The sequence below is a fragment of the Elephas maximus genome, chromosome 4, assembly GCF_024166365.1.
Source record: "Elephas maximus indicus isolate mEleMax1 chromosome 4, mEleMax1 primary haplotype, whole genome shotgun sequence".
NCBI classification, from domain to species: domain Eukaryota; kingdom Metazoa; phylum Chordata; class Mammalia; order Proboscidea; family Elephantidae; genus Elephas; species Elephas maximus.
Window position 1 is genome coordinate 133152822 of NC_064822.1, and position 16124 is coordinate 133168945.

At 36.7% G+C, this 16124-nt stretch overlaps 1 protein-coding gene across 2 annotated transcripts in view; it reads right to left on the bottom strand.

Annotated features, from left to right (window-relative positions):
- The window catches only part of ZFC3H1 (zinc finger C3H1-type containing), a 63302-nt gene that overhangs the window by 37671 nt on the left and 9507 nt on the right, over nt 1–16124 (bottom strand). For both annotated transcript variants that reach the window (XM_049883898.1, XM_049883897.1), the window contains exons 3-5: nt 10461–10525; nt 7304–7502; nt 6829–7052 (exon numbers count right to left, since the gene is read on the bottom strand). In XM_049883898.1, the coding sequence (XP_049739855.1) occupies nt 6829–7052; nt 7304–7502; nt 10461–10525 (488 nt within the window). The remainder of the gene's footprint in view (nt 1–6828; nt 7053–7303; nt 7503–10460; nt 10526–16124) is intronic.

A 16124-nucleotide genomic window follows, 5' to 3' on the forward strand; every position in this document is an offset into this window, starting at 1 on the left:
TTCTGAAAACTGTCACTGATAATAGCACTAGATCAAAAGTAAACCACCAGTTTATTTTGTGACACCATCCATAAGACAATCACTTACTTAGTCATTAGCAATGACTTATATATAATAAATGCTCAACCAATACCTGATAATTTAAAGTAGCCACAAACACTACTGCTATTATACAACTACTAGTAATAAATGACACATATCCTACTACTATATGATGATTTAACAACATTCTTTAAAACAGTCCAGACCAATTAATCTGGCACTTACCTTGCTTATTCTACCTTACTAAGCCATGAAAACACTAACGGAATTCTACTCCCGTATTGAGGGAACAGCCATTTTTGGAATAAATCTTCATTACAACGTAATAATCCTACTTACTTTTAAATAGAAAATGATGAAAGAGCTAAAAACAGTTTTCATTAACCACAATTTTAGTCTTTCTTCCATTTCTTCTACTTCTAATTAATACCTGTAACTACAAAAGACTCATTCCCAATTATAACCTACCTCCTCCTCTCCCAAAAAGAATTACATAATGAGCTATATCAACCATAAGGAGCCCTGGTGGTGCAAGGTTAAGTGCTCATCTGCTAACTGAAAGGTTGTTGGTTCGAACCCACCCAGCAGCAGCTCCACAGCAGAAAGACCTGATGATTTGTGCCCATAAAGATTACAGCCTAGAACAATGGGATGACTTATATGAAGCATTGAAGGAAAAAAAACATGCCAGCCAAGAATCATATATCCAGCAAAACTGTCTCTCAAACACGAAGGCAAAATCAAGACATTTCCAGATAAAGAGAAGTTTAGGGAACTCGCAAAAACCAAACCAAAACTACAAGAAAGGGTGTTCTCTGTGGTTAGAAAATCAATAATATCAGATATCAACCCAAGACTAGAATGCAGGACAGAGCAATCAGGTATCAATCCAGATAAAGAAATCACAAAACTAAATCAAGATAAAAAAAATGCTCATAACAGGGACACAGGTATGCCATTACATAAAAGAAGACAACATTAAAACAATAAAGAGGGACTACGAAATGTAGCCATAGATCTTTCATACGGAGAGGAAGACCAGGGGATAAAAAGAAATAAAAGTTAGGTTTAAACTTAGACAAATAGGGGTAAATATTAAGGTAACCACAAAGGAGACTAACAATCCTACTCATCAAAATAAAATACAAGAAAAAGACAGAGACTCAGCAGAAACAAAATCAACAACAACGAACGAGAGAAAAAGACAATATATAAACTGTTCAGCACAAAAAATTAAATGGGAAAAAGAAACGGTAAACAACACACAAAAGACATCAAAATGACAGCACTAAACTCATACCTATCCATAATTATGCTGAATGTTAACTGCCTAAATGCACCAATAAAGAGAGAGAGTGGCAGGATGGATAAAAAAACACCATCTGTCCACATGCTGCCTACAAGAGACATACTTTAGACTTACACACAAACTAAAACTCAAAGGATGGAAAAAAATATACCAAGCAAACAACAAAAAAGAGCAGGAGTGGCAATATTAATTTCTGACAAAATAGACTTTAAAGTTACATCCACTACAAAGGATGAGGAAGGACACTATATAATGATTAAAGGGACAATATACCAGGAGGATATAAGCATATCAAATATTTATGCACTCAATGATAGGACTGCAAGACACATAACCTCTAACAGCATTGAAAAGTGAGACAGAGAGCTCCACCATTATAGTAGGAGACTTCAACACACCACTTCAGGTGAAGGACGGAACATCCAGAAAGAAGCTTAATAAAGACACGGAAGATCTAAATGCCACAATCAACCAACTTGACCTCACTGCCATATACAAAACACTCCACCCAACAGCAATCAAGTATACTTTCTTTTGTAGTGCACGTGGAACATTCTCTAGAATAGACCACATATTAGGTCAGAGAGCAAGCCTTAGCAGAACCCAAAACGTTAAAATATTACAAAGCATCCTCTCTGACCGTAAGGCCATAAAAGTAGAAATCAATAACAGAAAAAGCAGAGAAAAGAAATCAAACACTTGGAAACTGAACAATACCCTGCTCAAAAATAACTGGGTTATAGAAGACTTTAAGGATAAAATAAAGAAATTCATAGAATCCTACAAGAATGAGAACACTTCCTATCAGAACCTTTGGGACATAACGAAAGCAGTGATCAGAGATCAATTTATATCAATAAATGCACACATACAAAAAGAAGGGCCAAAATCAAAAAATTATCCCTACAACTCGAACAAACAGAAAGAGAGCAACAAAAGAAACCCTGGGGTACCAGAAGAAAGCAAATAATAAAAATTAGAGCAGAATTAAATGAACTAGGAAGCAGAAAAACAACTGAAAGAATTACAAAGACCAAAAGCTGGTTCCTTGAAAAAATTAACAAAATTGATAAACCACTGGATAAGCTGAGAAATAAAAACACGAGAGAAAGTAAATAACCTGAGTAAGAAACGAGATGGGCGATATTACAACAGACCGAACTGAAATTAAAAGAATCATATCAGATTACTACGAAAAATTGTACTCTGACAAATTTGAAAACCTAGAAGAAATGGATGAATTTCTAGAAACACACTAACTACCTAAACTAACACAAACAAAGGTAGAACAACTAAATAAATCCATAACAAAAGAAAAGATTGAAAAGGTAATCAAAAAACTCAACAAAAAGAAAGCCCTAGCCCGGACAGCTTCACTGCAGAGTTCTACCATACTTTCAGAGAAGAGTTAATACCACTAACTACTAAAGGTATTTCAGAGCATAGAAAAGGACGGAATACTCACAAACTCATTCTATGAAGCCACCATATCCCTGATACCAAAACTAGGTAAAGATACCACAAAAAAAGAAAACTAAAGACCTATATTCCTCATGAACTTAGACGCAAAAATCCTCAACAAAATTCTAGCCAATAGAATTCAACAACATATCAAAAAAATAATTTGCCATGACCAAGTGGGATTCATATCAGGTATGCAGGGATGGTTCAACATTAGAAAAACAATGAATGTAATCCATCATATAAATAAAAGACAAGAACCACATGATCTTATCAACCGATGCAGAAAAGGCATTTAACAAAGTTCACTACCTATTCATGATAAAAACTCTCAGCAAAATAGGAATAGAGGGAAATTCCTGAACATAATAAAGGGCACTTATTCAAAGCCAACAGCCAACATCATCCTAAACAGAGAGAGTCTGAAAGCATTCCGCTTGAGTTTGGGAAGCAGAGAAGGATACCCTTTACCACCACTCTTACTCAACACTGCGCTGGAGGTCCTCGCCAGAGCAAAATGGCTAGATAAAGAAATAAAGAGCACCCAAATTGGTAAGGAAGAAGTAAAATTATCTCTATTTGCAGATAACATGATCTTATACACAGAAAACCCTCAAAAAAACTACTGAAGCTAATAGAAGAGTTCAGCAGAGTATTGGGATACAAGATAAACATGTAAAAATCAGATGGATTCCTCCACACCAACAAAAAGAACACTGAAAAGGAAATCACCAAATCAGTACCATTTATAATAGCCCCCAAGAAGATTAAATACTTAGGAATAAATCTTATTAGAGCTGTAAAAAACCTATACAAAGAAAACTACAAGACACTTCTGCAAGAAACCAAAACAGACCTACAAAAGTAGGCAAAACATACCTTGCTCATGGTTAGGAAGACTTAATATTATAAAACTGTCTGTTCTACCAAAAGCAATCTATAGATACAATGCAATTCCAATCCAAACTCCAACGATTATTTTTTAATGAGATGGGGAAACAAATCACCAACTTCATACGGAAGGGAAAGAGGCCCTGGATGTGTAAAGCGTTACTGAAAAAGAAAAACAAAGCAGGAGGCCTCACTCTACCTGATTTTAGAACCTTTTATACCACCAAAGTAGTCAAAACAGCCTGGTACTGGTAAAACAACAAATACGTAGACCAATGGAACAGAGTTGAGAATCCAGACATAAATCCATCCACATATGAGCGACTCATATTTGACAAAGGCCCAAACTCAGTTAAATGGGGAAAAGACAGTCTCCTTAACAAACGGTGCTGGTGTAACTGGATACCCATCTGCAAAAAAATGAAACAAGACCCATACCTCATATCACGCACAAAAACTAACTCAAAATGGATCAAGGACCCAAACATAAAATCTAAAATGAAAAAGAGCATGGAAGAAAAAACAGAGCCAACACTAGGAGCTCTAATACATGGCATAAACAGTATACAAAACATTACTAACAAAGCAGAAGAGAAACTAGATAACTGGGAGCTCCTTAAAATCAAATGCCTATGCTCATCCAAAGACTTCACCAAAAGAGTAAAAACATTACCTACAGATTGGGAAAAAGTTTTTAGCTATGACGTTTCCGATCAGCATCTGATCTCTAAAACCTACATGATATTGCAAGAACTCAACTGCAAAAAGACAAATAACCCCATTAAAAAATGGGGAAAGGATATGAACAGGCACTTTACTAAAGAAGACATTCAGGTAGCTAACAGATACAAGAGGAAATGCTCACTATCATTAGCCATTAGAGAAATGCAAATCAAAACTACAATGAGATTCCATCTCACTCCAACAAGGCTGGCATTAATCCAAAACACACAAAATAATAAATGCTGGAGAGGTTGTGGAGAGACTGAAACACTTACACACTACTGGTGGGAATGTAACATGGTACAACCACTTTGGAAATCGATTTGGCACTTCCTTAAAAAATTAGAAACAGAACTACCATAGGATGAAGCAATCCCACTCCTTGGAATATATCCTAGAGAAATAAGAGCCTCTACACAAACAGATACACGCGCATCCATGTTCATTGCAGCTCCGTTTACAATAGCAAAAAGACGGAAGCAACCAAGGTGCCCATCATTGGATGAATGGATAAATAAATTATGGTATTTCACACAATGGAATACTATGCATCGATAAAGAAAAATGATGAATCCATGAAACATTTCATAACATGGAGGAATCTGGAAGGCGTTATGCTGAGTGAAATTAGTCAGCTGCAAAAGGTCAAATATTGTATAAGACAACTATTATAAGAACTCAAAAAATAGTTTAAACAGAAGAAAATATTCTTGGCTGGTTACGAGAGTGGAGAGGGAGGAAGGGAGACAGGTTTTCACTAATTAGACAGTAGACAAGAATTATTTTAGGTGAAGAGAAAGACAACACACAATACAGGTGAGGTCAGCACAACTGGGCTAAACCAAAAGCAAAGACGTTTCCTGAATAAACTGAACGCTTCCAAGGCGAGCGTAGCAGGAGTGGGGGTTTGGGGACCATGGTTTCAGGGGGCATCTAAGTCAATTGGCATACTAAAATCTATTAAGAAAACATTCTGCATCCCACTTTGAAGAGTGGCATCCAGGGTCTTAAACGCTAGCATGTGGCCATGTAAGATACATCAACTGGTGTCAATCAACCTGGAGCAAAGGAAAATGAAGAACACCAAAGACAGAAGTTAATTAAGAGCCCAAGAGACAGAAAGGACCACATAAGCCACAGACTACATCAGCGTGAGACCAGAAGAACTGGATGGTGCCTGGCTACAACCAGTGACTGCCCTGACAGGGAACACAACAGAGAAACCCTGAGGGAGCAGGAGAGCAGTGGGATGCACACCTCGAATTCTCGTAAAAAGACCAGACTTAATGGCCTGACTGAGACTAGAAGGACCCCAGTGGTCATGGTCCCCAGAGCTTCTTTTAGCCCAAGATAGGAACCATTCCCAAAGCCAACTCTTCATACAACGATTGGACTGGACCATGGTATAGAAAATGATACTGGTGAAGAGCGAGCTTCTTGGATCAAGTAGACACACGAGACTATGTGGGCAGGTCCTGTCTGGTGGGAGATGAAAGGGCAGAGGGGTCCAGAAGCTGGCCCAATTGACACGAAAATAGAGTGGAAGGAAGGAGTGTGCTATTTCCTTAGGGGGATAGCAACCAGGAGTATACAGCAAGTATAAATTTTTGTATGAGACTGACTTGATTTGTAAATTTCACTTAAGGCACAATAAAAATTAAAAAAAAAAAAAAATGAATATTACCCATAAGTACTGTGCTCCCTTAAAAAAATCATCTACCTGCACAGTCAAGCAGAGGAGGTAGACAAGTTAACAGGCATTTCTAAGACAGGAAGATGGACCAAATAGTCAACAATTATTTTAAACAAAGATGAGAATATAAGTGGGCAGGGAAAATAGATTAATGGAAATGGAACAACCAAAACAGATATAATTAGAATGTTCACAACTGTGAAGAACGTAATCAATGTCACTGAACAACTTGTACAGAAATTATTCAGTGGGAACCTAAACTGCTGAGTAAGACTTCACTGAAAACACAATAAATTATTATTTAAAAAAACAAAAGATTACAGCCTAGAAAACCATATGGGGCAGTTCTTCTCTGTCACATGTGGTCACTGTGAGTTGAAATCAACTGAGTAGCACCTAACAACGACGCCAAATATATTTATAATTTTTCTTAGTGGCTAAAGCTATGAAGTAAGACTATAATCCAAAAAACCAAATCCACTGCCTTCAAGTCGACTCAAACTGATAACGACCTTACAGGACACAGCTGAACTGCAGAACTGCCGCATAGGGTTTCCACACCTTTCTCCTGCGGAGCTGCTGGTGGGTTACAATCGCTCACCTTTTAGTTGGCAGCCAAGCCTGTAAGTACACTTAAGTATGAGTAACATCATGATTTTATTTTTAACATATGCTGCTGCTTTGGACAAAACCATTCTGCATTCCTTACTTTACTTCTTGATCGCCTCTTTCCACCGACCAATTTCATGAATCGATTGTACTGTTCTTCCTGATTTGAGAGATCTCGAATTTTTCTGATTTCTTCTTCTCTTTTCCTTCTCTCTTCTTCTTCAGCTTGTTTCCTCTGATCCTCTTCTTTCTGTCTTTCCTGTTCTTTTTGTTGCTGTAGTTTCTTCCATGCCTTTGTTTGCTGCTTTCGCAAGGCTTGTTTAGCTTTAAATGAAAAATACAAAAACACCAGTATGTTACAATGTTAGAATTTTCGAGGAGATAAAAGAAAATAAGAGCTTTAAAAATTATTTTCATAATCGTAAGTCACATACAGTAGTTCTAAATTCTGTTTATACAGGATTACCCACCATTGCTTGGTCCTATAATTCCCAAAACTCAAAATTTTCTGAATTAAAATCTAGAAACATACTGATATATGAAACCAATGAAAAGAATTTAACAGAAATGATCACCTGTAGTGCTAACTTTTTTGGCCGAATGTGTTTTTGTACTGGTTTTAACTTTTTGCTGTACAGTTTTCATCTTAGTCAACTTTTCTTTGCTTTCTTTCATCACCTGCTGTTCTTTTTGTTGCCATTTTTTACTAGCTGATTGAAGTGCCAAAAGACGAAGCTGTAATTCAGATAGTTCCTCTTCATCTTCCCCAAGTTTCTTTAAAAAAATAAATAAATAACAATTTTAAAATTCCACTATTTGACCTTGAACATTTTACCAAGTCATAAACCTTCTCATAGGTCAGAATTTAAAGTTCATTTTAAGGCAAATATTTAAAACACAAATATAGATAAAATAAGGAAACTTACCTACCATAGCCTACCACTCTATTCAGTCCCTCTAACACAAACAGAAGATCAATCTGTGGATGGTGTATACATACATGTAAGTGTATAGGGCTGGGAGGGTAGGGAAGAGCTCACAACTGATGGAACGGAATTATGCAGAAAAAGGAGAGTTAAGGGTTAGAGACTACCATTCAACTGGCCTTTCTAAACTAAAAAGAGTAAAAATCTGATCATAGCAAATGGAAGATGAAATCAAAAGAACCCAGGAGATGTAAGGAATTAAGAATGAAGTGAAAGGGCTGGACTGCCTTAAAGAGGTATTCTACTTACATCGCATCATCACTGTTGCTAGTCTATAGCCACAATTACTGCTAATACTATGAACTGGCAATATTGGTCTATAGGAAGGTTAGAAGTAGAGTTGAGTAGTTTCCTACTATATGATTCATGTCATATCCTTTGATGTGAATTTATGACGACACAAACCCAAAAAGATCAATCCTGATGCCATCGAGTCAATTCTGACTCATGGCAACCCTATAATGACACCAACTGGCGATTATTACATGCCACATTGACAATTATAACTGAAAACTACAACAAGATGGGTAAGGGAATGGCATTCACAAACTTACAAAACTATTTCTTTTAATGAAATGTCCAGATTCCATAATCATGTGATTTACTAGTTTCACAAGTAATACAGAGAACAGGTTACCTTCAATGTCAAGACTGAAATTTATAAATTTTTATATATATATATCTTTTTAATTCTTTAAATTACTGAAGAAAAAAATCTGTAGATTTGCTTAAAATTGAACATTATGTGTTTTAGAGCTATAGATAATTGTCTGAATGTTTAAAACATTTTAAACACCCACGACTTTTCTTTGAAAAAAGAAAAAAAATCTTTTTTCTTTAGAGAAGCTAAAATAGGAAGGTATGTTAAAGTAGACGTTTGAGAACTGTTTTCAGAATGAAATAAGTTCTTAATTTTCTATTCTACCTTTTTCTGAGGTAATTTTGAAAAGCAATCTATTCAATTTTAGCTTAAATATATACTAAAAATGCCAAGTTACCTAAGCAGAGGTTCTTAATTGAAGTTCATAGATTTTGGGGAGGAAGGAGGATTCCTTAGCTCCCCATCCCTGAAGTTACATGCAAAACTGTATGTGTTTTACCTTTGTGTGCATGTGCGTGTATCTGAGCATGAGGGCGAGAGTCAAGAGTCTAAGGCTCCAAAAGGCTCAGGCCCAATTATCTAATAATTTTTCTTATAAGTAAATAGTGACAACATTTTTTTTTCTAAAATCAAATTATTACTATTCTTAAGCATAAAGAAAACAGTTTATCCTACATAGTGGTTTCACCTTAATATGAGCTACTATACATCCCTAATTGAACTACCAATAAATACATATTTTAACACTTCAGTTTATCAAAACCAGGACACAATTACCCCTTCCGCTGTTCAGAAATACATATAAAGAATGAGTTTAAAAGTTATCATAACTCCTTTTTTACTCTAAGTCACATATCATATCCTATCGCTTGGTACTGAAGTTCTAGAGCTATGCTGTCAAATACGGTAGCAATGAGCTACATGTGGCTAATAAACTTAAATTAACTAAAATTAAAACTGAACTCAGTAATATTAGCCACATTTCAAATGCTTAATAGCCATATGTGGCTGGCTAATGGCTACCATTACTGGAGACCATAGACTTAGAACATTTGTATCATCACAGAAAATTCTATTGGACGGTGCTAATTTATAGTTTAACAAAAATAAAGATATCAACACTGTTCCATTAAGACTTAAAAGTCTTTGATTACTTTTTCCAACTACTTCTTTTTGGATGAAAGCAAAACACCACTGATTCTGCCCACAACTATATGCTACTTGAAGTAGCTACTTGAATGGCAAGAAGGACCCTGAACCAGTAGTCAAAGAATCCCATTCAACTCCTTGCTCTGACATTTAATTGCTATGTAACTTTAAGCAAGTCACTTAATCTGCCTAAATGGATCTTACCTTATCTGCAAAACATGAATGTCAACTTACTTCATACAGTTATTTTGAGGATATTCAAACACAAATATATACATACACACACACATATTTTATACACCTATATATATATACTCACATATCATTGTATATTATTAAATTATCATTCCCAAATTCAGGACCATCTTTTTCCTAAAGCTCCTAGGCTCTTTGAAATATTTCCATTTACTCCTAAAAATGAACTGAAATCTCAGTAGAAGAAATCATTTCAAATCTCTAAGTCAATGAAGAGAAGGCCTGGGTTCTTAAGGTCCTATCACATGTCAGACATAGTTCCTGATTCTTCTGTACTTTATCCTACTAAAGCCTCAAAACAACCCAGAGAACAGAGAAAAAGAGGCAAGCAAAGGCTAAATAGGTGACATACATGGCTCAGCTAATAAGAGGAAGAGCTAGAATCGGACAACAGGTCAAGGTCTATCTAATGCCAAAGGTTTAACACGCAGGCTAATACCCTAAAAACTAGGAAATGAAAATCTCTGGATCAAAATGAAAAGTTACAAAACAAACAGAAACAAAACAAAAAGATCGTCTATGGGTATATGTAACACTTCAATTAAACATTTGCAGAAGCCAGTGGAAAAAGACTCAAAAGACATTCCTCCAGATTTTCTTATCTTTAAGGCTTATGTACAAACAGGGAAATGGCAATGATGAAAAAGATGAGTACAAAGCAAGGCAGAATTACCCTTTCAAAAGAATAATGAAGTGCAAGACAGTGTTACAGATATCCAGTCCCGCAAAGCAGTATCTTACCTTTTCAGACAGAATATCTGAAGTACTAATTCTTCTTGTTAAATTTTGTTCTTTATCTTCTAATCCTTTAAAATAAAATAGCATCTTTTGAATACTCTAAAAGATCACCAAAATCAATCTTAAATAAAATGTTACATATTACTTACTAATAATTATTTTAAAGAGTCTCATTAAAGGGTCTCATTCTGTCAATCTTTCAACCAAGAGGAAAGAATGTTGTGAGAGGGAGTGAAAATCTGAGCAAACTTAACCTTGTATCAGCCTCATTTCTGCGAGTTATGAGGCAAAATGATTCAAAATATTAAATAATAAGCTGAACTACACTTTGATAAAATGACCTCTGAACTAAAAATTATTTCAAAAGAGAAGAGAATTTATGGAATGGACAGACAAGAATTAAAGCTTCATCACTAAATAGATAATCCACACTGATGAATAAAATGATTAATTCCATCTCCTCTGAACTTGAAATGAGTTCAACATTTAGAGATTATATTAGATTTGCAGTTCTCTACCTAGAAAAGCCTAGTAGTAGCAGTTTTAAGTACAGGCAGACCTCAGGTTATAAATGTCTGACTTAAATACAACCCGTAATTATGAAGGAAAAAAAACCCATAAAGTCCATTAAAAATTTGAGGTACACACAATGGTTCGTAGTAACAAATAGGCACTACTTTGCGATCCGCCTCAAAACGTTATTAATTTACTATGTGTAGGGAGCCCTAGTGGCACAGTGGTTAAGAGCTCAGCTGCTAACCAAAAGGTCAGCAGTTCAAATGTACCAGCCACTCCTTGAAAACCTTATGGGGCAGTTCAACTCTGTCCTATAGGGTCGCTATGAGTTGGAAACGACTTGGCCACAATAGGTATAGCTGAATTGTATCCCCTCAAAATGTGCGTCAACTTGGCTAGGCCATGATTCCCAGTATTGTGTCGTTATTCTCCCTTTAGGGATCTGATGTAGTTATCCTATGTATTATAAATCCTAACCTCTACGATGTTAATGAAGAAGCCCTGTTGGTGCAGTGGTTAAAGGGACTGCAAACTGAAAGGTTAGTCGTGGCAGAAAACCACCAGAGGCTCCTGAGGAGAAAGATGTGGCAGTCTGCTCCTCCTATACAGATTCACGGTTGCAGAAACCCTGTGGGGTCATACAAATCAGAAGGTGGAAGGTGGTGGGTTTTACAATGTTAATGAGGCAGGATTCGAGGCAGTTAAGTTAATGAGGCAGGACACAATCTATAGGATCAGGTTATATCTTCAGTCAATCTCTTTTGAGATATAAAAGAGAGAAGCCAGCAGAGAGGAGAGTGACCTCCTACGACCAAGAAAGCAGCGCCAGGAGTGGAGTGGAGCACATCCTTTGGACCTGGGGTCCCTGAGCTGAGAAACTCCCAGACCTAAGGGAAGATTGATGACAAGGACCTTCCACCAGAGCCAACAAAAGAAAGCCTTCCCCTGGACCTGGCACACTGAATTTGGATTTCTAGCCTCCTAAACTGTGAATGAATAAATTCCTGTTTGTTAAAGCCATCCACTTACGATGTTTCTGTTAATAGAAGCACTAGATAACTAAGACATTATGATTAAGACGTTTTAACTGTATTTGGAAGTGTTTCCTTTATGTTTTTTATTCATTACAAAGGTACACTATATGCTATATACTAAGACAAATGTTTGACTAACTGATATTAGATACGAACACCTGTTCCAATTTATGTACAAATTCAACTTAAAGACAGATTTAGGAATGGAACTTGTTCATAATCTGGGAACTGCCTGTATCAAGAAAATTAAGTCCATACACACATATGACCACATTTTTCCAGAATTCTAGTCTTGGGCCCAGATTTCTGATGAAGTAGTTTGTAAAGCTTTATATCTATATATTATCTGAATCTACGACAGTTCTACAATCACCCAGTGAAGTTAGAGTGTATTACAACAATATTGACATAGGTAATTTGCTCAAGTGAGCCTACTAGTGAAAGAATAGCTAACTTATTCAATGACTAGAAAAATTACTAATCAAGCGCTTTGGATGATAAAAATAGTAGACAACCACCAAATTCTGAGGTTGGTGAGTTCTGCTTTGATGCCTGTTTCAGAAATGGGAATTTACTGCAATGTAACTTGTATATTAGGAAACAATTTGAGCAAAGCACAGATTTCATGTTTGTTTATGTGCTATTTTGTTCTCAAGAAAACATTAGGAAAATGCAGAAACCCGCACTCAGGTGAGCCTGCACACATATTTCAAACAGCTACCAGCCACCTCAGTTCACCGTCTGCTGAACCATACCCTTTCACATCTGGTGTTAAAACTTACTGACTGATTTCAGATAACCCTCTTTCCACTACTTCAGAGTAACTTATAAGCTACTACCCTTCCACTTCTGCAAGCACACTTCAGGTTTTTAAAAGGTGAAGTGTCATATTTATTATTTCAGTTTTTTTAAATAACATGGGTAAAACTGCATTTTTTCTTTTAGGTTCCCGTCTTCCTTTTTTGTTTTTTGAAACCCTGGTGGTGTAGTGGTTAGGTGCTATGGCTGCTAACCAAAAGGCTGGCAGTTCAAATCCACCAGGCGCTCCTCAGAAACTCTATGGGGCAGTTCTACTCTGTCCCACAGGGTCGCTGCGAGTTGCAACCAACTCGACAGCAACGGTTTGTTTTTTATTTAATCTTTTTTTTTTTAATGTTCCAGTGACAAAGTTTTTCATTGTTGTGCCTCTAGCCTCACTTTCCCCTTAAGCCCTGTGGTTTTTGCCATGCAATTCTGCACAGTGTGGTGATTTTTTAGGAATGTGTATGTCGCGTTATAGTAAAAACAACTAAACTTCAGAGAACACCAGAATCGTAACAACTATTAGACAAAAATCAACAGGGGAAAAAAAAAATGTGACAAGCAGTCTTCCACTAATAAACGTTGTTGTTAGGTGCTGTCGAGTCAGTTCCAAAGCACAGTTACCCCACATACAACAGAAGGAAACACTGCCCGATCCTGCACCATCCTCACAATCGTTGTTATGCTTGAGCCCACTGTTGCAGGTATTGTGTCAATCCATATCATTGAGGGTCTTCCTCTTTTTCACTGACCCTCCGCTTTACCAAGCATGACGTCCTTCTCCAGGGACTGGTCCCTCCCGATAACGTGTCCAAAGTATGTGAGATGAAGTCTCGCCATCCCTGCCTCCAAGGAGCATTCTGCTTGCACTAATATATATACAAAGCATTAAACTTTTCTTCCCACATAAGAAACCTATGAATTTCATTAGGTCATGAGAAGCCTATTAGTTGATTATATATCTATGTCTATAAAAGGTGGCAGCACATCCCTTAAGGTACCAATTAATCTGAAAGGTACCTTATGAATACAATGCTACCTTAAAAACAAGCACAAGCCATAAATTTCAGACAATAAATCTTAATTTATACGAAGATTAATAAATGCAGGTTATTGCTTAACTGACCAAGCATACAGTCACTGTTCTCCATTGTCATGGGTCTTTACAATAAAATTAGTTCAATTCTTACTCAAAATTTCCAAAATTAAAATTGCTCTTGTGCAGTTATGCAGTATTTAAAAAAGTATTAAGCTGAGCTGGGGATAGAGTCATTAGCATATGGATGATAGTTAAAAATCATAATAAATAAAAACACTCTAGGAGGATGGAGTAGAGGACATCAACAGTTAAGAAATTATAAATGAAAATTAGTAATAAAAAAGGCAGAAAAGGAAAATCAGAGAAGTTTTAAGAAAATCCAGATGCATATAGTATTACAAAAAAAAAAAAATTTCAAGGATAGAGAGAAAAACACCTCTAAACGTAGTACACCCACTCCTCACTTATCGACATGGTTAGCTTCCAAAGACCAGGTTGTTATCAGAAAATCGGCATTATGTGAAAATGGAGGGTGACTATATCATTACATGACTGCCAAATTACATCATTACATAACTGCCTGTCATGGACTAAATAGTGTCCCCCCAAAATATGTGTCAACTTGACTAGGTCATGATTCCCAGTATTTTACAACTGTCTACCATTCTGTCATCTAATGTGACTTCCCTATGTGTTGTAAATCCTATCACTATGATGTAATGAGATGGATCAGTGGCAGTTATATTGAGATGTACAAGATTAGATAGTGTCTTAAGCAAATCTCTTTTGAGATATAAAAGAGAGAAGCAAGCAGAGAGACAAGGGGGCATCATACCACCAAGAAAGCAGCACCGGGAGCAGAGCACATCCTTTGGACTCAAGGTCCCTGTGCCTGAGAAGCTCCCAAACCAAGGGAAGACTGATGACAAGGACCTTCCTCCAGAGCCGACAGAGAGAGAAAGCCTTCCCCTGGAGCCAGCGCCCTGAATTCAGACTTCTGTCCTACTGGGCTGTGAGAGAATAAACTTCTCTTTGTTAAAGCCATCCACTTGTGGTATTTGTTACAGCAGCACTAGATGACTAAGATGCCACCAAACCACTGAGAATCATGGCTCAGCCAAGTTGACGCATAACCTTAATCACCAAACCAGTGTTACTCTCGCCTTGCACCTCAGCGTTTGTTACCGCCAGATGTACATTGTTAACGCACAAAACAGTAGAATAGTACATTTTTTACTACTGTCGTAAATGTGAAATGTCAGATAACGAGAGAGTTGACAAGTGAGGAGAAGGTGTATCTATAGAATATTCTGCTCCACTATAGAATATTCTCAGCAGTGCAGCCAGAGTAATCCTTTGAAAGTTAACAACAAATTATGTCAGTCCTCTGCTCAAGACTCTTCAATAGGTCTCCATTTCACTTTGGAAAAACCAAAGTTCTTACAAGGCTCTACGTGATCTGCCCCACCCTGTCACCTCTGACCTCCTCTCTCCCACTACTCATCCCCCTCACTCTCTCTTCCAGAGAAGCAAAAGTCTTCGAGTTTTTTCTCAAACCTGCCAGGCACCCTTCTGCCTTGGGGTCATTGCTCTAGTTTAGTGATTTTCAAACTAGCATGCACCAGAATCAGCAGGAGGGCTTGCTGGACCGTATTTCCAGAGCTTCTGATTCAGGAGATCTGGGTAGGCCTCACTATTTGCATTTCTATCAGGTTCCTGGTAATGATAGCCCAGGGATCGAACTTTATAGCTTGAATCAAAACTATCCCCTGAAGTCACCTTTAAACTTAGTAACAGTTTAATTTAATAATCAGTAAGTAAAGATTGCCACCCTTGAGTATTGCACGTAATCTTGTAAAAAATTACCTATATAAGACCAAATGGACAACAGCTATTCTAAAACACAGACGAGAAGGTTGAGGGGCAGGGAGTTTAAGTTAATGGGAGTAAAACACCTAAAACAGAAATAACAAGAATGCTGACACAATATGAAGAATGTATCCAATGTCACCAACCATTATGTCTAAAAACTGCTGAATAGGAACAAGTCTTGCTGGGTATATTTTCACTAAAAATAAAATATTATTTAAAAAAATTAATTAAGATACATTAACATAATTGAATTAATGATATCCTTTCTCTATAAAAATTAATGTTTTCAGCACACACACACACACACAAAAGAAGCCTTAAAAAGAAAGTGGATAAAGGTCCCAGAGAAGGTGTGAAAACACTGATAAGAATTCATGTTACAATCCTATATATAACGAAGCCAGA